Source organism: Scophthalmus maximus, chromosome 9, assembly GCF_022379125.1.
Source record: "Scophthalmus maximus strain ysfricsl-2021 chromosome 9, ASM2237912v1, whole genome shotgun sequence".
Classification (NCBI taxonomy): Eukaryota; Metazoa; Chordata; class Actinopteri; order Pleuronectiformes; family Scophthalmidae; genus Scophthalmus; species Scophthalmus maximus.
This window is the reverse complement of record NC_061523.1, coordinates 15,700,425-15,722,350: the sequence shown is the minus strand read 5'-3', so window position 1 is coordinate 15,722,350 and position 21,926 is coordinate 15,700,425. Positions and strand designations below refer to the sequence as shown.

The 21,926-nt window shown below is 45.2% G+C and overlaps 2 protein-coding genes across 4 annotated transcripts in view; one reads left to right on the top strand and one right to left on the bottom strand.

The window, feature by feature from the left end:
* Positions 1 to 5,148, top strand: part of mrpl11 (mitochondrial ribosomal protein L11) — a 35,822-nt gene extending 30,674 nt beyond the window's left edge. For all 3 annotated transcript variants that reach the window (XM_035650151.2, XM_035650153.2, XM_035650152.2), the window contains exons 4-6: positions 2,495 to 2,588; positions 3,014 to 3,173; positions 4,907 to 5,148. In XM_035650151.2, the coding sequence (XP_035506044.1) occupies positions 2,495 to 2,588; positions 3,014 to 3,173; positions 4,907 to 5,018 (366 nt within the window). In that variant the 3' untranslated portion in view covers positions 5,019 to 5,148. The remainder of the gene's footprint in view (positions 1 to 2,494; positions 2,589 to 3,013; positions 3,174 to 4,906) is intronic.
* A 2,312-nt stretch (positions 5,149 to 7,460) lies between these two features.
* npas4a (neuronal PAS domain protein 4a) lies at positions 7,461 to 13,444 on the bottom strand. The gene is made up of 8 exons (XM_035650814.2): positions 12,865 to 13,444; positions 12,297 to 12,460; positions 12,083 to 12,185; positions 11,676 to 11,979; positions 11,458 to 11,567; positions 11,165 to 11,300; positions 9,270 to 11,050; positions 7,461 to 9,143 (listed from the first exon to the last, which is right to left on the bottom strand). Exons 1-8 carry the CDS (start codon positions 13,037 to 13,039, stop codon positions 9,115 to 9,117), a joined length of 2,802 nt encoding a protein of 933 aa, XP_035506707.2. The 5' UTR covers positions 13,040 to 13,444; the 3' UTR covers positions 7,461 to 9,114.
* Positions 13,445 to 21,926: the final 8,482 nt, after the last annotated feature.

The following is a 21,926-nucleotide window of genomic DNA, read 5'->3' as shown; positions in this document are numbered from 1 at the left end:
CATTTAATTAGCGCCACACATAAAGTACAAGAAGTGCAAAATCTGGTATATTAAAGTTTTTATCTGACAGTGGTGCTGGAGGAAAAGTCGGAGATCAACAAAGTTAATTCAGTTCATCTCGGGGGGAAACAGGAATGCGCATTTCAAATTTCATGGTACTAAGCTAAAAGCCTCTCATCTACTGAAACTCTTGAAAGCTGATAAGCATATTTTCAAAATGCTGAACTATTCTATAAGTGTTTTTGGGGAAGTGGGGCTTTTCACTCCCATTCTGTCTTTGGCGTTCTTGTTTTGCCTGTGAGAAAAAAGGCTGGTGCAGTTACTGTTGTTTTCATCTTATAAAATAGAGGTGGAAACAACAGCGACCCAATGGACCTTAAGCTTTTTCCATAGATGGAGAGAGATTCTGTTCCCTCTGTCGAAAGGTCACTGCGGTTAGATAACACGACTGTGATGACAAATCACCTGCTCTGTGGTATCTCCTCCGCTCAGCCGACTGTTTATTGCCTGATGTTTGTTCTTTTTGTTATTCTTTATGTGACAGATAACCGATGATCCAAAGCAAACTTTCCCTAGATGATTTATTGATTGGATCTATATGTCACAAAAAAAAGTGTGTCCAGCGAGGGGATGAATCTGAAAGAAAAGGGTCAGAATAACGGTGAAGAGATTATTTTTATTTTGGTCCTCAGGGGAGGATGGAAAAAGGCGAGCGAATCAGGCAGGAGAACAGATGTGCAGGCGCTTGCAAAGAGGAAGACGGGATAATTTAAACACTTCGTGCAAATGGCCGTGGTTACTTTGCAAACCCACAGATATTTATCAAGTGATTCTCCAGTTTTCTTCAGCTCTTTGTTGTGGTTCATAATCAACGCTCTTTCTATTCTACTGAAATTATAAGATCCATAAAAGGCTGCCTGACCAGCACCAAACAGCACACAGTCAAAACGAGCAACTATCTCGTGAACACAGGGGAACATTTAGCTGCTAAAGAGCCAGAGATATCATTCAGGAGTTGGTAGAGACTCAAACGGAGATAAAAGGAGGGTGGATATAATATTGGACGTACAATTCACTATGTGATCAGGAATATGACTTTAAATGAACAAAGTTTTTGCTTTTTGAGCAACCATTTGCAAAAAAAGGCCTCAATTTAAATTCTCCTGATATGTTGGTGTCAATTTACTAACTTTGAGTGGCCAAAAATTAAATCAGTGTGGCTTTAAATTATTGTCTTATGGTGAACAACAACAGCTCTCAAAGATAAAACAATATGTTAACTTTGTGTTTGGGACAGTAACGTATTTAGCTGATGATAATAAATGATTTAAACTCTAAATGAGTCTGTTCAGAAAAAGTAGAAAGTAATCTAGTATTTCTGCACCGAGGTTTATATTCCTGGCAGCATGGTGATGGCTTCAAACAGTCGTGCTCAAAGATAATAACTGTTAGCACACGACAGCCCTGTCAATCTGTGGATTTCTCTGCATGATGAAGCAGTGTGCAAGAGGCTGGAACAGAATAATAATTCACATTGAAACAGTTTGGAGGGTTGTGTCTTTTATTTTTGTCTTTCCACATCACCATAAGTGTAGAAGTGTGCGTGAAAACCAGTAAACATAATGTTTATCGGTTGTAACGTCAGCTACAATCATTAGCATGTCCTGCCGACGAGCCTTTTAGCTGAAAACACAACGCTTGACTTCAAAAGGTGAGGAGAATTTAATTTCTCAAATCAATTTCGGGGAACAGAGCTAACGTTGGCAGATCTTGTAACCATAGCAGACCTTACCAGAAACAGGCATATGTTTGCCAAACACACTGGTGTTAGTTCTCATAGCCCTTTATATACTGTGGAGCTGTGTTGCATGATGAACACCATCTCTTCTGCTACACCACTGACTGTCCAATAAAAGAAAAATTAGATTAAAATTAAAAAAAAAACCAAATGTGAAATTTGGTCTTTAAAAGTATGTTTCTTGGAACAAATTCCTTATCGTACATCATAATAGATTAACTTGTTCTAGACTGTAAAAGAACTAACTGTTTATTTATTCAACGTTATGTCTTCCGCACCGATCATCAGGATGATGATTTTTGCCTGGAAACTGCAGTGTTTTGTAGTCAAGGGCGTATTTACAGCACCATTTCAAAACAAGTTTTTTAAAAACATGAAGCTGTGGAAAACTGTTCAAATCTGTCAGCGACAGTTGTTGTTTTAGTCTGTTTTATCTTTGTCTGAAATCAAGGACTCCCTTGTTCCAACGATTACTATGAATTTTGATGGAAAATCTGCTGCCGCATCCGTAACTAATAAAAATGAAAAAAGACAGTCTTATAGACTGGTGGTGCCTAAGGATAAGTTTCCTAAGGGAGCAAAAACCTCAGTGTCTTTTAAATCCTGCCTACAGTGAGAGAGAGAGAAAAATCCCATTTGTTCACTTGCCCACTTTTGATCCCAGGTTTTAGTTTTATTTCCTCTCTGTCTCCTCAGCCTGACAGAACTTATGACCTGAAGATCGGCCAGCCCACGGTGTCTTACTTCCTCAAGCAGGCGGCGGGCATTGCGAAAGGTGCCGGCAAGACAGGTGAGATGTGCTGCTGCACTTACGTATCTGCTCTCACTCAGATTTTCACCTGCTGAGCCTACCCTGAAACGGACATGCGTCTCTCCATGGGCTCGGTTTTGAGCTCTGCTGTGATTGATGTTATATTCATGACGTGCAGGGGAACTGCGGCAGAGGAAGGAAGTGGCAAAAGGTGGTGTGTTAGGAAAAGAGAATTATAGATTTCCACCTTTTACGCTCTGAGCTATGTCCACACTCATTTCAGCTGTTGACTCCTAACACACACACACACACACACACACACACACATTCCCCCACTTTGTCCTTTTTTGTGTTAAATATTTCCTGGTACATTTATTGAATTTTCAATCTTTATTTATTCATACTTTGCTCTCATTCTCATTCTCTTTATCTCTCTCTGTCTGTGTGTGCGTGCGTGTGCGTAGGCCACGAGACGGCGGGGATGGTGTCAGTCAGGGCAGTGTATGAGATCGCCCAGGTGAAAGCAGAGGACGAGTGCTTCAAAATAAGGAACACAACCCTGGAGACCATCGTCAAATGCATCATCGGCTCGGCCCGTTCCCTGGGCATCAAGGTTGTCCAAGAGTAAGTCCTGATTCTGTGTTCTTTCATTTTACCAACCGGAAATACCGTAAACCTGACCTGTGGGTACACGAGCGGCGCTGTCAGGTCCCGGTACACTGCTGCTGCCACTTTGTATTTAGTTCTTTAAATGAACGAGGACACACAAACATTAACATCTATTCCCACAGACTTGCAAAGAAGCAGCAAGTTAATGAGCCGTGTCTACAGAGGCTGCTAGGTCTTAAAACGGCCACTAGAGGTCAGAGTTATATTAAAGTGCTTTGGTATACATCCATCCATTATCTATACCCCTTTGTCCTTCAAGGGTCGTGGGGGGACTGGAGCGAATCCAAGCTCACAGAGTTAAACATACAGAGACAAACAACCATTCACGCTCACATTCACACAATCGGTTAATTTAGAGTCTGGAGTTAACCCAGCTCCAATCTGCATGTCTTGGCTAGACTGTGGGAGAAACCTGGAGTATCCAGGGAAAACCCACACAGACAAGGGAAGAACTGCCACGCCGTGCCGCCCGTCATGTTGCTGACTCGGTTTGTGTCGGTGAGGTTGTGATTATCCACTTAGTCCAGTCCAGTCCAGACTGTCATATGCATCCAAATGACAGGCACAGATAGAAGACAAAATACGATTTTGGCAGTAATTTTGAAAAAATCTATTCATCACTTCAGTCGTTTATTAAGCATGAATTCCACATCACCTTAACCCAGATTTCTGGGGAAGTCTGCTTCAAACAGTATATACGGTATACAGTCAGTATGTGACATGGAGGTGGACTCTGGAATGCTTTCATATTTTACAGGTGTGACATTTCCTCACCCCTGCAATACGGTACCAAGAACACGATAAGAATGCGCTTGTTCATTGGTTGGCCGCTTGCGCATGCCCTTAAAATTGACGAAGAAGAGTGTACATCAATTCTTGGCCCGGTCTCTTTATCGTGTTGTGGTCCTACGACGTGGCCTCCACCATAGCTCCCTGCAGACTCACCTGCTCACCTGTGAAGAGCTTTGCATCTTAAGATCCGCCTGTGTTTTTTCTCTGACACCTGATATTTATTATTTATGCTTTTTGCACGGCGTTGTATTTACTTTGCCACAAACTGTTTTATTTCAGCGTTCAAGCTGAGTCCCACTCCCTCACACCCTTCCCTCTGTTTCGTCTTCAGTTAATGATTTTTCTTTTTTACTTTTCTCACAATCCCTTTCTTCCCCTCACTTTAAACATAACATGTCTTGTGGCTGCAGTGTATTATGATTTATTGAGAGTACTGTCAGTGGAGAAACTTGTATCTCTGCCGGGTTTACATTTTTTTTATTTTGATGGCTTTCTCCCTGGATGGTTGTTGAACACTGCTGCACTGTGGAGACTTCAGAAAAAGCTCTTCCTCTTTGACTCTAGGGGCTTTATTTTATTCAGGTTGTCTGTTAACATCGCTCTCATGAAAGCAACATGTCGGTGGTGGTAGTGTGTAATTCTTCAATTTGGTTAAAAAAATTTAAAAAATTCATTTGGACTCAAGGATGAAGGGATTACATTTCGGCCACAGCCAAGGTCACTGTGTTTTTGACCAAAACACAATGAGTCTAGACAGACATGGATGTAAACTGCTACTTGACTGGGTGGACGAGGCAAACAACCGCCAGGCGGGAATTCCAGTTAACATTTAAATCACCACACTACAAAGTACCACAGTATCATGTTTCTATACTTGTCTCCCTGCCCCTCTTCAGTCTCCAGGCGGATGAATACAAAGTCTTCTTGGAGCAGAGGGAGAAGTTGAAAGCTGATGCAGCAGCAGCCGCAGCCGCTGAGGCCGACGCTTTGATGAGTAAAAGGAAATGAAGACCTGCAACATCAAAAAGTTACCCCCTCCCCTCACCATTCCTGTTTATATATAAACTTTATATATGTACCAGTCATACAAAAACAATGTTCGTGTTCAGATCTCAATAAAGAGTCATTTGTTATGTGATCATTTTTTTTTATTCTTCTGTGTCCTTATTTACCTTTGCAGCAAATTGCATTGTGTTTCAATATTCTAGAGTGATTTGGGAAAGTTTTCAATCACATACATTTTGACAGAAACATCCACTCAAATTTTGGAAATATTTATGACCCTGAGCGTTTCATTTCCTGTGAGCTGAGCGAATGAAACTGTAATTGTAATTGTACATTCAGTCTCTTTGATGTTGTTATCTATATTTAACTGCTGCTGGGGGAGATTTGGCTTTTTGGCAGCCTGTGCAGATGGTCCCCTGCACATTTCACACGCGTCTTATTGATCTCAAGGGTTCGTCACATGAATTACTGCAGAAATCCCATGGACTGGAACTGGCTATAACAGTGTTATTGTTTCTTGTCTTTAACTGGAATCATAAAGAAAAGGACGAGATTAAATATGTTAAAGAACTTATAGAATCTTAGTGTTCCACAAAAATCTATTGACTGAAATCTGTGATGATTGAATTTTTGTTTTACACAGTCTTTGTAAAACAATTGTCAACCCTTTGTTGAACCTTTTAATTCACTTTCCCATGAAATAATTCCAACCATCTGGTTACGGCTTGTAAGTTTTGGGTTTTGGATTGTTGGTTTGGGGGGGAAAAAAACAAAGAAACAAGCAATTTAGAAATGTCACTTTGGACTCTGGGATCTTTTACTGGGCAATTTTCACACTCGTGACATTTGTGACTATAAAGGTTAGTTTCAGTCCTAAATGGATCACAGTTCACCGCCTGGAACATCATTTTGACCTTTTTGTACTGAATGTGCATTTTTCGGCATTTACCAAATCACAATGCACTGTACTGTATATCCACACCGGGGAATATTGTTATTTGAGGATAGTTTTGCATTTTTCTAAACTGTCTTAAAACTAGAACCACATGCCCTTATAAACATTCAAACTGTTCTTTGAGGCTCATTGGTAAATGATCAGTCACGACAGTTACACGAGTTAGACAAGAGAGCGTGTGTGTGTGTACTTATAATAATAATAATAATAATAAATTTCATTTATATCCTTGTGAGGACCATATGTGTCTTCATGACGTGTTTCTTCATGTCCACTGCAGAAGTAACAATTTCAGCATCCAACAATATACATATGATCATGTGAGTATTTTTTAAATCAGATCTTTGATGTATTAATAATGAATTGAACTCTGTCACTCTGCCACACATGGACTCAACCTTTTTCTCTTAGTTTTGTATTGTTTGGATCTACCTGTGACATCATTTGGTCAATCAAACCATAACTCTAAAACTATGTCCCTACACTCCTCCTCCTCCTCCCAAACCTTTTTCTTAATATGGCTTCTTACAAAATTATCCTTTCTGGTGCAATACTTTTTTTTGCCAGATGATAGCAGCAGTCAGCCGCGCAGCACCTCCTCCACTGCTCATCTTCACTCCATCACAAACACTGCAGCAGCTACTAATGGACGAGAAATCTTCGCCCTCAGAGAAAAAATAAAATGTTTAATATTTATATATATATATGTATATATATATAAGTCTATATTATCTATTCTGTTAGATCTGGAAGGAGAAGATTTGGTGCATATGTATACAAAAAAACCACCATCTTCTTTCTGTAATGATTTGCAGAAATTGTGTTACTTTGCTTTTTGATTTTTTCTGTGAATTGGTGTTGTTCACCTTTTCATTCTGTGGCGACAGAGCATCAGTTTGTCCCACATCCCTCTTTACTGTACCTCTAATTTTAGCCTCCCGTCACTCTTTCTTTGTCTCCCCCTTCTCCAGCCCTCCCCTCCCCGATCCTTCTGAATGGAGGCTGAGAATAGATGGGAGGCTGCTTCAGTCAGAGCTCTTGAGCAGGAATGCCTATATATGGAGTGTTACACCACGCTGAGCGACGAGAGAGTTGCAGGTACATCGAGTGAATGTGGGCGACTGTGGTTTTATAGAGGGGTGGTGGGGGGTGGGGGGGGGGGGTTTCATATGCCTACTATTGTGTGCGTGTGTTGGTGTGCGTGAGCACTTCATCGTAAGTGGGAGGCCAACTGTGTGTGTGCCTGTGTACATGTCCTCGCACACAAAAACCCTCGATGCCAAGTGTGTGCGTCAGTCTGAGTCAGATAGTGTCTCATTCTGTCTCGTCATGTGTGTGCGTCAGTGCTGTTGCTGAGCGAAACTCGCTCCAGGGGAAGAAATGGAGGAGAGTGTACGGGAGGGAGGGAAAGAGGCAGGGATGATGATGGTGATGATGGTGAGGCAGAGGGAGGAACAGGGGGCTTGACTGTGACGACAAGAATGCATCAGTCGCATTAAGTGCACTTTAATATAAATGCATTTGTATGACAACCAAATACACTTATAAGCATCACGATAGAACACTGGTCCACAATGTCCATTCTGCAGTAAATAAGATGTTCAGAATATATTCCATTTTTGGCAATAAAAATCTCTTTCTCATATTTACAGACCAATAACTGTTTCATACAAATGTACAAATGTGTACAACCTTTCTGAAAAGAACATATGCCTGTATCTTCAGACATAATGCATATGCAATAACATCATTTTTTCAAATACCACACATACAATTATATAATTTTACACATGTATATTAACTTAGCCTTTAATAGCTAGAACGTAGGAATCAATCCTTTACTTGACCGTAGACAACTCTACGTGAGCATGTCGACACCGTGGGAATAGTACCATTCTCAAGCCGTGTCGCTTGGTAACTGAATAGAAATAGCACCCAATCCCTATTTTTCATTTTTTAAAACAAAACTTTAGTATTCTAACCCCTCTCAAAAAAGAAGAATCGCTCATTCACATAGTCAATTGTGCCTCACTGCACCGCGGCTCCAGTGGAGCAACGATGCAACTGTCCACATTGAATGGACATGATAAAGAGTTCAGCAGGTCAGGGCCATTTCAGGCACACAGGAGCCGCTATAAGCTGCCAGCATTGCAAATATTGATGCTGCAAGAATATCCAGCCGACTGCCCTCAGGCCATGAGCGACCTGAAGAGCACACATTCAGAGTCTAATGTACAGTACAACGTAGCAGTGAATTCGTGGCATGATCAGATCTCAAACTTCCAGACAATCTCTTGTTTTGGTGTTTCATCTCGTGAAGCAATGGACACCGCTAACATTCTTGAGATCGTCACATGCCAGGATCTCTTCACGTGTTTTCTTTTTTTTGTTTTGTTTTGCACATCACATTGATACACAAGATTTTAGATGGAGAGATAAATATGAAATGTTAAAGGTTTCAAGCACAAACCCGAAGCTCAAAGTTTCTCAAGTGTTGAGTTGATTATTATCATTAGAGAGATTTGATAAAAGCCTTAAAGGCTGTGAAGGCAGAGTGCCGTCAAACCTGAGCTGTAGCAGCTCTGAAGACTGGACTGAAGATTACACTGCAATAACTCATGCTTCTTTTCATGTTCTGATAGTGGTCATCCTAGGGATGCAAACAATTTGTAAATATTTGACTTCCAGTACATTTGAGGTTTGGGTTTGCGTTGCTGCATGTCAGGCAAAAGTGCTATTGTTCACGACAGAGTTTTCACTACGAGTGAATACAAATGCGCGTCTGGAAGTTAAAACAGCGCTTAAAAGTTCAGAGACGTTTCTCTGTCTGGTTATATCTGGAACTCGTGTTACAGAGAAGCTGAAAAACACCACATGGACCCAAAACCCAGTCAGTTATGGGCCCATGCGGTTGCACCATCGTGTATTTAATGTTGCACCTGTTTTGCAGTAGTACACAGACTATGACTGAACAAAAATATAAAGCCAATCTTTGTTCTTAGGAGACATGTAGGAGTTAAAGTCCTTAAGTTGTATATACATTATGTATATTTATACACTTAATAATTCTTTACTTTTCAGTAAAAGTGGCTCCACAAAATATGACAATATGCCATACTTAATGAAGTAAGTCACAGACTTATTTTAGAACGGAGGAACACTTCCACTCCCATCTGAAAGGACAAAAAGAGGAAAAGAAAGAAGGAAGACGTTAGTGGAGCATTTTTAGAGAATGTCTTTTCGTCCAATTTCAACAGGAGTGAGATAAAATATTTGAGAAAAATTAGAAAGTATCTTACCTTTGTGGAAGCACTGTGGCGATGGATGACATTGGAGTTGATACAACTCAGGTTGTTGCCCTAAGCCAGGGGCGATCGAGGCACCTGCCCCAAACATGGGTTCAAGGACGGCCAGTTCCTCCAGGAGGGACTGAGTGCAAGACATGGCGGGCGTGGGTGAGCCGATGGGCATGGAGATGGCGGGGCTGGGGGAGGCAGTGAGAATGAGGGGAGGGGAAGCTGGAATGGAGGAGCAAGAGGATACAGGAGATGACACCACCTCAATCTCCATTGCTTCCTCCGCTAGCCCCTCCCCTTCCGCCTGTACCCCAGCCTCAGAAGCCACAGTCGCCCCACACCCAGCCATGGAGTTACATTGCGCCGATTGGACGCTACAGATGTGGCCCACTCCCTCAAACTGGGAGGGTTGGCGCCAGCACACTGGGGTTAGAGGACAGACTGGGCTGGAGGGATTGGGCAAAGGAGAGGTGCACGGGGAGGGGGGGGAGGGGTGGGGGGTCTGAGGAGGAGCAAAGTCGTCTTGGAGCAGGGTTTCTAGGATGCTCTCTTCAAACAGAGAGTCATCATCATCTAGGAACATGGGCATGTCCAGTCCTCTCCATGCTTTGATGGGATAAAACTCCCTCTGCATGTAGACTGAATCGACATCAACTGTTTCTATGGTGGGAGAGAGGAAGGGGGACGGAGGGGAGGATGAGGGTGACATGGAGGGAGGAGAGAGTTTGGACAAGAGCGGATCCAGGTAGAATCCCTCTGCCAGGGAGCTGATGTGCTGAGCTAAGAGAGAGATTTCTGCCCTCTCCTTCTCCCGCTCTCTCTCCAGGGAGAAGAAAGAGAGGAAGGACTGTTTACCAGGTGATGCCTCGGGGGTGAGGAGGCCATCAGGGGGACACTGGAGGGGCCCTAGTGGTACGTCTACATACAGTGGACCCCGTACCTCAGGCAGAGTCATCACTGTGCAGTCGCCGTCTCCGGGGCTGTCGGGTGTGGGGGGCAGTTTCTCATAGAGGGAGCCGCTGCAGGGCTCAATGGGGAAGAGGAGATCGGTGGACGGGGTGGGTAGAGCGAGGGGAAGCTTGGTGGAGAGGTTTGTAGGGGGAGCAGGGCTGGAGGCGGTAGTTGGTGGAGCAGAGGGAGACGCTGAGGGGGCTAAAGAGGTGGTGGCAGTGGCTGTTGTAGCAGAGGGCGGAGGTGTGGTAGTGCCCGTGGGGTCAAAGCTGAAGAGTGGTTCACTGAATGGGAAGCTAGGCCCACTGATGTGTGGAGTGTAGGGTGGCGTGCACACAAACTCTTTTGTCTGCTGAGCTTGCGCGGTGGGGACAGGTGGGAGGGGAAGGGGGAGAGCGGGCAGCGGAGGGTCGAGCTGGAAGGACGGTGGCAGGAGAATGGTCTGGGTTAAAAAGTCAAGGTCTGCCACTGTTTCAACGGTGACTGGGGTGGGGGAGGAGGCAGCCGATGGCCTCTCAGTGGGATGCTGCTGAAAGAAGCTTTCTTCCTCCATTGAGGAGATACTGGAACGAGGGTCGCCCTCCACCTGCATGGCCTCAGCTGCAGAGCTCCCCGGCTCATCAGAGGAGCCCACGCTGCAGCCAGCGGTGCTGAAGTCAAAGGACTGGGCCGACAGACCACTGCTGCCTGGGGTGAAGACCTGGTCCGGGCTGGACAGGGTTTCTGGGGACTGCATGCTCAGACCCTCCTGGTGAGAGCCGGAGGTCAGTACCAGGGTGAGCCGGGTCTGCTCTGAGCTGAGCTGCTGACGCACTGACCAGGCCTCGGACTCACTGAGGAGGAGAGGAAACAGGGGGTTAGGGTGGTGTTTTTTTAATCTTTATTTATCAGTCCTCTGATAAATAATTGATTGATGGTGTGTGGCTTTAAAGAAGATGAATAAATACCTGATGATATAGTTGTTGCTGTTGATGGGGATTTCTCCAGGCTGCAGCTGCAGCACCATGTAGAGCCAAACCCAAGACTGGTCCTGAGCTTGCACACGCACCACCATCTCGGCTCTGCCCTCTCCTCCCTCCCTCACTGTTGAACGAAAAGTCACAGCAAAAGTTGGCATCGGTTTGTGATCCTATTATACATCGTGGTGCTTTTCCAGTGTGCCAGTGGGCACAACGTGCGTAGTTGTGTGGGCCACAGATGGTTGTAATTGGTACGTCTGCGTGAGGAAGAGTACACTTACATAGGCTGCGGTGCTGAGCAGAGGCATGTGACAGATCCTGTGGGTGGAGGAGGCTGTACCAGGAGCGAGAGCGTAACGCTGTCACATCAAAGCCAAGATAGGCGCTCACACTGCGGGGCGAGAGTGGGTGGTGATGTGTTACTCCTTCACTTATCTCAGAAAACACATACCACTCCACCTTAAAGCAACGGGTGCAGATGTTATTTGCGTGAGCTCACCTGTCCTGTGCGGTCTCCAGCCTCATGTCGCGGCCGTGTTGGGAGTAGAAGCAGGACAGGAACAAGTTGCTGTCAGCCAGGGGAGGGGCGGTGGTCAGCTCCCTCTCTGCCCCGGAGCGGGTCGGGTGGGGCTCCAGGGGGGAGCAGAAACACACCCACACGGGGTTGGAGGTCCAGTAGGACCCGGCGGCGGGAGGGGTGGAGGGCGGGGAGAGGCAGCAAGCTCTGATCAGAACCAGCTTGTTCCCGGCACTCTGCCTCCGCACGGACTTGGAGGTGTTGAAACGACAGCGGAAGAGACGCTCTGTGGAGGAGATGAGAGAGATTATATATAAAAATATTTTAGGTGGAGAAAAAAAAAAGACATACATTTGTCAATTCATCGATTTCGCTTCCTTTCCTCTTACCTATCTCAATTGATGTGGAGGCCGACAGGTTGGTCCTCATGATGAGGTGGTCCGAGGCGTCGATGATGTCGTACACACTGTCGCCCTGTGCCACGAGATCCACCTGTAAAAATGACACACAGAAATACCGTTACATGTGTGAAGCTGCGAGGTGGCGGCGCTCAAACAGCCCTTCACCAAGCAACGAGTCAGTTTCGGCCGTGCCAAGACTCACCATGGAGTGTCCGAGGTGCTCGGAGACGCCGTCCGACATGTACAGGAGCTTCCCCTCCCCGGTCAGCAGCATCAGGAAGCCCGGCAGCGCCTGCATGAGCTCCGACAGCTCGTGGGAAGACAGAAACCGCATGCTCTCCTCCAGACTAGCAGCGGCTCCCGCTTCTATAGGGGGAGGAGGAAGAGGAGGAGGGGGGGACACAACATGTGTAAATGAATCCAAACCTAACAAGAATGAAACAAAACATGATCTGATCTCCGCAGTGTGATAAGAAGCCGCGGCGTGTTTCAGCACCGCGGACAGCGGCGCGGCGTGTTTCAGCACCGCGGACAGCGGCGGAGGAAACGTTCAAGCGATTCTATCAGCTCCGGAGTCGGTCGCCTGTTGACGATCAGATAACCGCCCGCAGCTCCGCGGTGAATCTGACGATCGGATCATAATCGCACCGCATGTCCCTACTAAGCGACACCTGTTGGTCCCCCTCCCGACTACACGCTGCGGTGCTGCGTGAGATTCACCAACAGGTCGTTTAACCGTCCACGACAGAAGAGTTCTTTGAATGCGTTACCTTGGGTGAAGAAGACGGATTTCCTGGTGTACATGCAGGCCAGCGACATGATGTGCAGGTACGAGAGCCTCGCCTTGTCCGCCTCGGATATGGGCAACAGGTCCTTCAGGCTCCGGATCTCGGCGTTGATCTGGTCCCGTCGGGCCTTGGACGCCCCCTTGGTCGAGCGGTACATCGCGTCCGGCTGGCGCGGCGGGTAACGGACCGGAAGTCCTGCAGATGCGAGTTGCAGAGTTGTGAGCGCGGAGTGCTGCTTCCACGTCGCGCCTCGGCCGAGGAGTGTGGAGAGACAGGTTGTCAGAGAGGAGGAGAACGATCTCTGAGGCGCGTTAAAGGACTTTCATCTCAGCTATTTTCTTTCTGGGTTGTTTGTTGTTGTTGTTGTTGTTGTTGTTGTTGTTTTTGGGGAGGGGGGGGGGGGGGTTCGGAGCAAGGTTTTAAAAACCCTTCTCCTGTCCTGTCTGCGTCTGCCTCCGCGCCGCCACCGCGTCCAGCTCGGGTGCCGGCTGCTGCGTGTCTGTGCCCCTGTCGGAGTGCGGGTCAGTCGGCTGCGGTAGCCGTCTCTCGCGCTGAACACCGGAACCCGTAAATCTGGTTGAGAGACTCTGCTCGCCGGTCACTTATATAGCCTGGGACTCCGCCGGAGCAGGGGGGCTCCCGACGCACCAACACCGACGTAAAACGGAGGGAGGGGGGTGGAGATGTGAGTGGAACCCCCCCCTCCCTCACCCGTGCCCTCTCCTCTCGGTGACTCGTCCTCGACGTCAGCGCTTCCCTCTACTCGCTGATGACGTCGGCCTGGAATCGGGAGCTCCGTCGACGCAAAAAGCCCGATTTGGACAAAACCGAAAAGGGGGCGGGGCAAGTGTAAAACGTAAACGGAGCCACCGGACTCCGGAGGAGGGGAGGGGAGGGGAGGGGGGATGGAGAGGCGAGGGAGGCGGGGATGCATGCGAAAGAGGTCTGTGTGTTTCTATGTCTGGCCCCGGAGGTAAAGTCACGTACCCTTCACCGCCCGTTCCATCGGTTCACTGTGCATGCTTCTTTAGTGTCGACGTTGGGAACATGCGATGTTAACGGTGCATCAGACAAGATACCGCAGAGCAGCACACAACCGAGCTCAGTCACCGAGCTGCCGCGACAGGAGGTGAACATGGAGGCTGCGACTCTTTCACATCGCTCCGTGTCTCCTTCGTCTTTATGAATGGAAATCATTCCTGAGCAGCTGCTGTGCATGCACACAGCTATACACATATACGATGGTATGAAACATGAATACTGATCATGTCCCGTGGACACACAGCAATTAAACATTGTCTTGGTAAGAATCGAGAATTTAGTCATTCTTTTTCATTTTTGGCACAGTGAAATACACTGAAAGGATTTAAATTAAAACCTATGTTTTGATTCTACGTGCACAATACGTTGTATTATGAGTAAAATAATATAATGACATGCTGATCATAGAAAGCAATCAGAGCATGACTAGCTGCCCATAAGAAACAGACACAAGCAACTACATCATGAAACAGTTTCACAATGACTTTTCTCTCCTGTGACTGTCGTTTGACATATAAATTACGCGATGGTATATATACGAAACGTCATGTGTGATTCCTCTGCTCACTATATGATTATTTTTTCTGAATGACATTAATAATTCGAAGCGTGTGCAAACAGCAGTCATGAATTGCGCAACCTGCAAAACCTGACGCCAGTACGACACGTGACGTGAGGTGGCCCAGAGCCGGGGCTGCGTGTCTAAAAATAGATTCCACCGGTGACCGCCACAAGGACCGCGAGGCGCGCCCCCGCATCCAACTGCGATCGATCCTATTCATAGTCTCACTTATAGCCCCCGAAGAAGTATGTGCTCCACATGTGCACACACAGACACACACACACACACACACACACACACCCCTACACACATCTGTGTCGCACACACACACACACACACACACACACACACACACACACATCTGTATCTGTGTCGCACACACACACATCTGTATCTGTGTCGCACACACACACACACACACACACACACACACACACACACATCTGTATCTGTGTCGCACACACACACATCTGTATCTGTGTCGCACACACACACACACACACACACACACACATCTGTATCTGTGTCGCACACACACACACATCTGTATCTGTGTCGCACACACACACACACACACACACATCTGTATCTGTGTCGCACACACACACACATCTGTATCTGTGTCGCACTCACACACACACACACACACACACACACACATCTGTATCTGTGTCGCACACACACACACACACACACACACATCTGTATCTGTGTCGCACGCACACACACACACATCTGTATCTGTGTCGCACTCACACACACACACACACACACACACACACCTCCGGGCATCACTTTTCCTACTCATACCGTTTTTCCTTATTTTTTTATAATATCCATTTTGCTGTGAAGAGACGGGAGGGGTTGGGGGCAGGGGGGTGGTGAATGGTTTTCTTTTACAAATGAATGGAGAGAATCTTCTGGCACATTTCCTCTGGCCTGTTTCAGTAGCACTTGATTTTAAAGCTGCAGTAGTGGTAGTACACTCAATTTGGTGTGTTTTTTTGGAACACCCAGCTGAATGCAGACCTACGATAAACCCTCCCTTCATGAAGGTTATAGTCCAGTTATTGTTGACACAGTCTCAGTGAGGAGGCAGCTGCATGTTGTGCAGAATGATGCTGCATTGTTCTGACGGTTTGTATTCCTTTTGTCTGTGTTACATCAATGAGGGGTATTGGCTAAATAACAGAAACACCTGTTAGGTGGATAGGACACAACTCAACAGCACAACGTCCTCCAAAAATGATAATAGAGTTGATTGACACCTCTCTAAAACAGTTTCAACAAAAAAGAACCAACATTTAAACCTTCAAATAAGGGAGGATGTGGGTACAAATTAGTTCTGCAGTGGCGCGGAACCTGATCTATTATCTACTTTCATCCAGATGAATGAGGACGGATGACAGGTCAACTTCCGTTTTACCTACTGGGACACTTTTCAGTATGCAGGAGGTGACTCCTGGGTGATTCATCCTGCTTGTTGTTGGGGACCTTCAGTTTTTTAACTTTCTTCAGTTGCTCCCTGTCTCTCTGTCTGGCCTTTGTTCTGTGTCTTCTTGCCCCGGTGCTCGTGGGCTTTTGGGTTTTCTTACTGGATGACTCATGGAGCCATCTCTACATCATTTGATTCCCCTTTTATGGAATCACCCAAGAAGAAGCAGATTGTCACACGACCAGAGAAAAACCTAAATATACAGTTAAATTAATATTAATGATAATAATAATACATTTCATTGATAGAGCACTTTTCATTGCTAAAAGCAATCTCAAAGTGCTACAGAGTAGAAACAAGATAAAAGAAGAACTTGCCCCCCCACTACAAACAACCTCTAGTCCTCATTTTTAATACATGCTCTTTTGATTTGCTTTACCAATTGAAACCTCAGAAATTAGACATATGAGTTATCTCTGAGGCAAGCAGCGCTGCCAGAGCAGAGAGAAATACATCACATGGCAGTCTGCTGCTAAAGTGGGGATCATAATGTGTCAGACTCAGGACGGTGACATTAGTTTTCCTCTTGTCTATTCTGGACTCAGCGTCACACTCCTTCATTAGTACACTCCACTCAAAGAAGACGTAATTGTACCAATATGGTGCAAATCTCTCTTTTTTTTTTCTTTTTTTCCAATTGATGCTGAAAAGACCAAAGTTGAGTCATGTTCTTTGTTTCAGGTGCTTAACATAACCATTGTGTTTAGTTCGATGTGAACCCTGTTGAGTCAGTTTGGTATTAAAGATCATCCAGGTAATAATCCACTGAGGGACGACATCAAGCTGCCGGTGGGGGTGGGTGGGGGTGGGGGGGGGGGGGGGTTAGCCATAATGAGATTTAAAGTAACAGATTTTACAGATTTATAGTTGTCATGTTTGGATTAATGACACCACACAGATGCAGGTAAATACCTATAGACCAGTTCTAATTATTCCTCAGTTCCATAATATCTACATACATTCACATCCTCAAACAAGTGAATATAAATAGAGGACATGGAAAACCTTAAATCTGCATAGCTGAAACTATCAGTTTTTCTTTTTTCAATCCTTAAATAAATATGCAATCTTCAACCCAACAGTGGAAAGCTGTAGAAAATGACGTCCCTTGAACAGTGTCATCTGTGACTTCCCAGTGAACGTTGATGGTGGAGACTCTTTAATGACCCATGTGTTGGTTATAAAACACCTTTTGTATAAAATATGTTTCCGTCTCATTCAGTAACTTCACACCCTTTCACCTTGTACCTGCATGCATGTTTTGGTTTGTACTCTGATGGTACAACCAATTAGTCTGTACATTCAGAGGAGTGATGCTGTTGAAGGTCATAATCTAAAACGTTCTCCTTTCTCCCGTGAAAAGGTCGTTTATTACACCGTCTCACTCCCCCTCCGTCTCTCCGAGCGGCGCCTCTCTGTGAAGCACCCAACACTCAGCTTCTTGACATTTTCCTCAGGAACAGCTTCATCCTGCATCGTTCCTTCCTCCTGATGTCTCACCGCTCACTGGTAGTTTGACTAAAATGTACCCAACGTGCACGTACCCGTAATCTTCATGTTTCCGTTTGCGTCAGCTGCAGTGAGAAAAGGAAATGTTCTTTGAGTGATGACATATGAAATATGGTCCTCTGAATTTTACCGTCATTACAAATGCTAAAATGTTCAAAAACATATGGGGGGAAAACATGAGAAGACAAATTTGAGATTTCTGCAAGGTCTTACATTGGACATCATTAGAGTAATTAATAACAAACTTTAGCTGTAAAATAAAAATAAAAGAAAGGATGACTGACTAAAAATTTGTCAAAACACTTTGATGATAGTTGATTTGGAGCTTGGACAGAACTTTGATGAATCTGGTACTGCACATGTTATCTTGACTCATACGGTATAGAGTTGTTGAATGAGTAGTTAAAAAAAATATTATATGGCACTTTGCAAAAGTAATTTTTTGTGAAAATGATGTAGGAGCTCCCAAAACGAAACCCCTCAAAGTTGTTTGTGTTTTTCTTCACCCGGCAGGCGCGGAGGTACTCAAGCTGTCCCGGTGTCCCACACTCTCCGTTGTCTCGAGTGCTGCCATTGTTGCAGTTGTCATGATAATCTCTGCTGTTACGAGACGGGGTTGTGCCCGTAACGTGGGTGGGTGGCGGAGAAGAACGTGGCCGTGGCGAGGCGGATGGGTGAAGAGCGAGGGGTCGGAGGGATGAGTGCCTCATCCCCCTGACAACAAATGGACTCAAATGAATCCAATTAGTGGGCCGTCTTTGTGCCCGAAACTCCTGTTTGTGTCAATATTCATGTGGAGGCTCATTTAATCTTATAACCCTCTCAAGCACAATCACTCATCCTGGCACATTAATTCAGGCGCTCACCCTTTCACTCATTGATTTTCCCACTCACTCGTCACTTTTTTCCATCCCTCATTCACTTGCTCACTCATTATTTTACTTTTTTCATTATTCGCCTCTTTACTCGGTCGCTCATTCACAGCAGCATGTCTGGTATATGGTAGTATTCTTTCTCTGCGATACTGTGCCAATTATCTCTGTCCACTTTGTGTTATGTTACAAGTAGATTCATAAAATCCCTGTGAGAAGAGGCCGAGCTGGACACAGGAGGAGACAACATGCATCTGTAAGAACATCATGGCAAAGACGTGTAGGAGCAGGTATCATGTTAAAAGTTCTGAATATCAGATGGAATAGCAGTTTTTTGTTCCTTTTTAAACAGTTCCTTATCTTATTAAATAGCAGCTGGTATTTTTCAGTGGGTTACACCGATTGACTTTGGTCGGGGTTCGATTCCAGGTCATCCCCTCCCAGGGCAAGGCCCTTATCACTACCTGCCTCAATGATTGTAAGTTGCTTTGGACAAAAGCGTCATCCAAATGAATGCAACAAATCATTTTTCTTTTCTTCATTCGGCTTATAGATAAGGATCTTCTTTGAGTAGCGCACACTGACGATGTAATCCCTGTTAACAGTCCTGTTTATTCATCTGGCTGGAGAGAATATTTGACTTTTACTGTAAGGTCACACAATATGTAAGGCTCATTGAGAAATGACAGAGAAGCAAAACTTTGTCTGCCGTCAGACCCGCCTCGACATCATCAGACCCGCCTCGACTAAATGAAGGATTTCAAGTTTCAGCTGTTAACTGTCATGTATTTTTTGAGTATTGCAAAGAAAATGTTGCTTGAGCAATTAAGAAAACCTGTAATGTACTCATTCATTCACTCCTTCATTCACCCACACACTCCCTTGGATACTTTCCCAAAAAAAGCCACATTTCACTCACTTTAGTCGCCGAGTATCTCACTCACACTCTCATTAACCAACACTTACTCTCTCACACACACTTACCAGATGTACAAAGGGCAGGAGTGTTCTGGCTCTTCCCACACACACACACACACACACACACCACACACCACACACACACACACACACACACACACACACACACACACCACACACCACACACCACACACCACACCACACACCACACACACACACGCACACACACACACACACACCACCACACACACCACACACACACACACACACGCACACACAGTGAGAGATATTTGCAGTCGCCAACAGGTGTGAGTTTCACAGCTTCGGCCGTTGGCAGAGACTAAAAACTGCGGATGAGGGACGAGCAGCATGTTCCTCCACAACCTTAGTCATCACATCACAGGGAACAGGGAGGATAGATCATCGGTGTCTGCAACAGCTCCATCGCACTGTGGTGCGGGTTGCGAAAGTTCATCACGGCTGAAATGTCGACGGTTTTATCGATGATGGCAAGACAGACTGTGTTCATCTCAAAACGTAAACATGGCCATAAATAATTGGGTTATTTCTGGAACGCTGAAGAGGGCGAAGGAGATGGGGGGGAGGTAAAAGAGGCTGAGATGGGGCCAGTTTTGTTGAAAATAATTCCAAGTTAGCATGGTTCTCATCCCAGAAGCGAGAGACACTTGTCCTAAGACCAAGACTGTCTTTTTTCATTTTCAGTTTATTTTTACATCCAGAGAGTCAAGGTCTGCGATCTGCTTCTTGATAGGAAGGAGCTAATCTGTCGCCTAGCAACACCTCCCACTCCTCCATCGAAGCAGGAGAGAGAGAGAGAGAGAGAGAGAAAGAGAGGGAGGGTGTAGAGTAAAGAGGAAAGTTACAGAAAAAATGAAGAAATTTGGGGACAGAGCAGTAGAGAGGGACGATTGGGAACATGTTGAGCTGACTGGGAAGCTGGAGGAGGAACATTTGTGTTTAAGATGTGAAGATAGTGGCCTTAAAGATGGAAGTATATACACAAGTATTATACTTAGATACACACACTCTTGCATCTATGTTATTAATATGACAGACGTAATGCAGATAAAGGAGGTGTTTCAACCACTAGGTCAGTAGGACACTTTCCTAGACTGATTGTTGTGCATGAAATGTATCTGTCGCCTTATTCAACTTTCACATAACTGCTTTCTGTCAATCAGCGACATAAGGCTCAAGAGAACAGGTAGAATAGAGGTTCAGTGTGAGACGGAATGGAACCAGTTCTCTGCACGTACCTTTACATTTATCATGAGTCAGTCACATTACACAAAACGTATTCAAGGGCGCCCTGATGGACTATAGGGTCCATGAAGAACCACTGTCCATATTTCCGGATCTGGCCCCCACCTGCAGTGTGTTGCATGTCATTTCTCTTCTCCTCGTCCGTCTTAAAATCATTCAGGAAGTGCTAGTCTGCTTTTCTGTCTTTTTTTTCATTTTAAAGAACATTTTGATCAAAAAGTTGAGACTTGGACACGGTGTGTTGAGAAAGAGGGAGTGACATTTAACAAAGGTCCTGGGCTTGAATCAACCGGGGAATGTTGCACTTCGTTCATATCTCAGACCCCTCGACCACCCTGATGCCTCAGCTTCTCCCTGATGCCTCAGACTCATCTCTCTCTCTCTCTCTCTCTCTCTCTCTACTGAAGAAGTACATATTTTCAGATATTTTACCAAATAAAAGCAAAAGCCCATGAAAAAAAATCTGCATAACTTTGTATATCAGGAGTCGTATTTCCTTTTACTCTTCTTATGGGCCCTCAGATGTGTCACGGTCCTTCAGGTTGGGATGCTCTACCTCTTATGTATGATGCAGTCATGGCTTTGAGCAGTATAGGAAATGTAACAATCATTAGTTCAGGCCACAAAGTGTGTCTCTAAATTCATCGGCAGCACCACAAAGACTCTATTCGGTAATTTTCAAATAAATCTGGTATATAGCGAGAAGACGTGTACATTTTCGAACGTGTAAAAAAAAAAAAAAGAAATCAGTTCACACGCAGTCACACTTCAACTTCACTGCATGTCCTTCTGTCTAATTTGAAGCCTGTTGGATCCATCGACAGACAACTTGTGACTATAAACCACACAAACTCCCACGCACAGAGCTCCACCCACCCTCCTGCTCCTCACCTCCCGCCTCTATCCATCACTGCCTGCCTCCTCCTCTCGATTTTGGCTTTGTGAGCCGGTAGCCTTGTACCTTTTCTCTTTGCTCTTCAATATCCAGTTTATTTTTAGCAGCCAGGGCACTGAACAGGCAGCAGAAGGTTTTTCTCCAGTGCTCTTTAGTTGTGTTCAAGTTCTCCGTCTCCTCAAGGTCCCTTGGGTTATACTTAGACTCCCAAGAGAACATGGGGACAATAACGTGGTAAATAGCCGACACATTTCCATCGAGGTTGTCGTCTGCCACAAGAGGCTTTATAACAGTGAGAGAGATTGAATGTGTGGCATTGTGTGCTCAAGGATAAGATCTGTATCAGAGTACATTTAAGATGATCCTTTTTTTAGGTTGAACATGCATCACACTAACATTTGAATACAAGACAAATCAATTTCATTTGGAAATTGTCACATACAAATTTTATATTTGCATATAACATTT

Excerpts from the sequence above, each read along its gene's own strand:
- npas4a (XM_035650814.2), bottom strand. The coding sequence starts at position 13,039 with ATGTACCGCTCGACCAAGGGGGCGTCCAAGGCCCGACGGGACCAGATC. Across the intron at positions 12,461-12,864 it reads ATCCGTCTTCTTCACCCAAG|AAGCGGGAGCCGCTGCTAGT; the intron begins GTAACGCATTCA and ends CTCCCCCTATAG. Across the intron at positions 11,301-11,457 it reads TGCTCAGCACCGCAGCCTAT|TGAGGGAGGGAGGAGAGGGC; the intron begins GTAAGTGTACTC and ends TTCGTTCAACAG.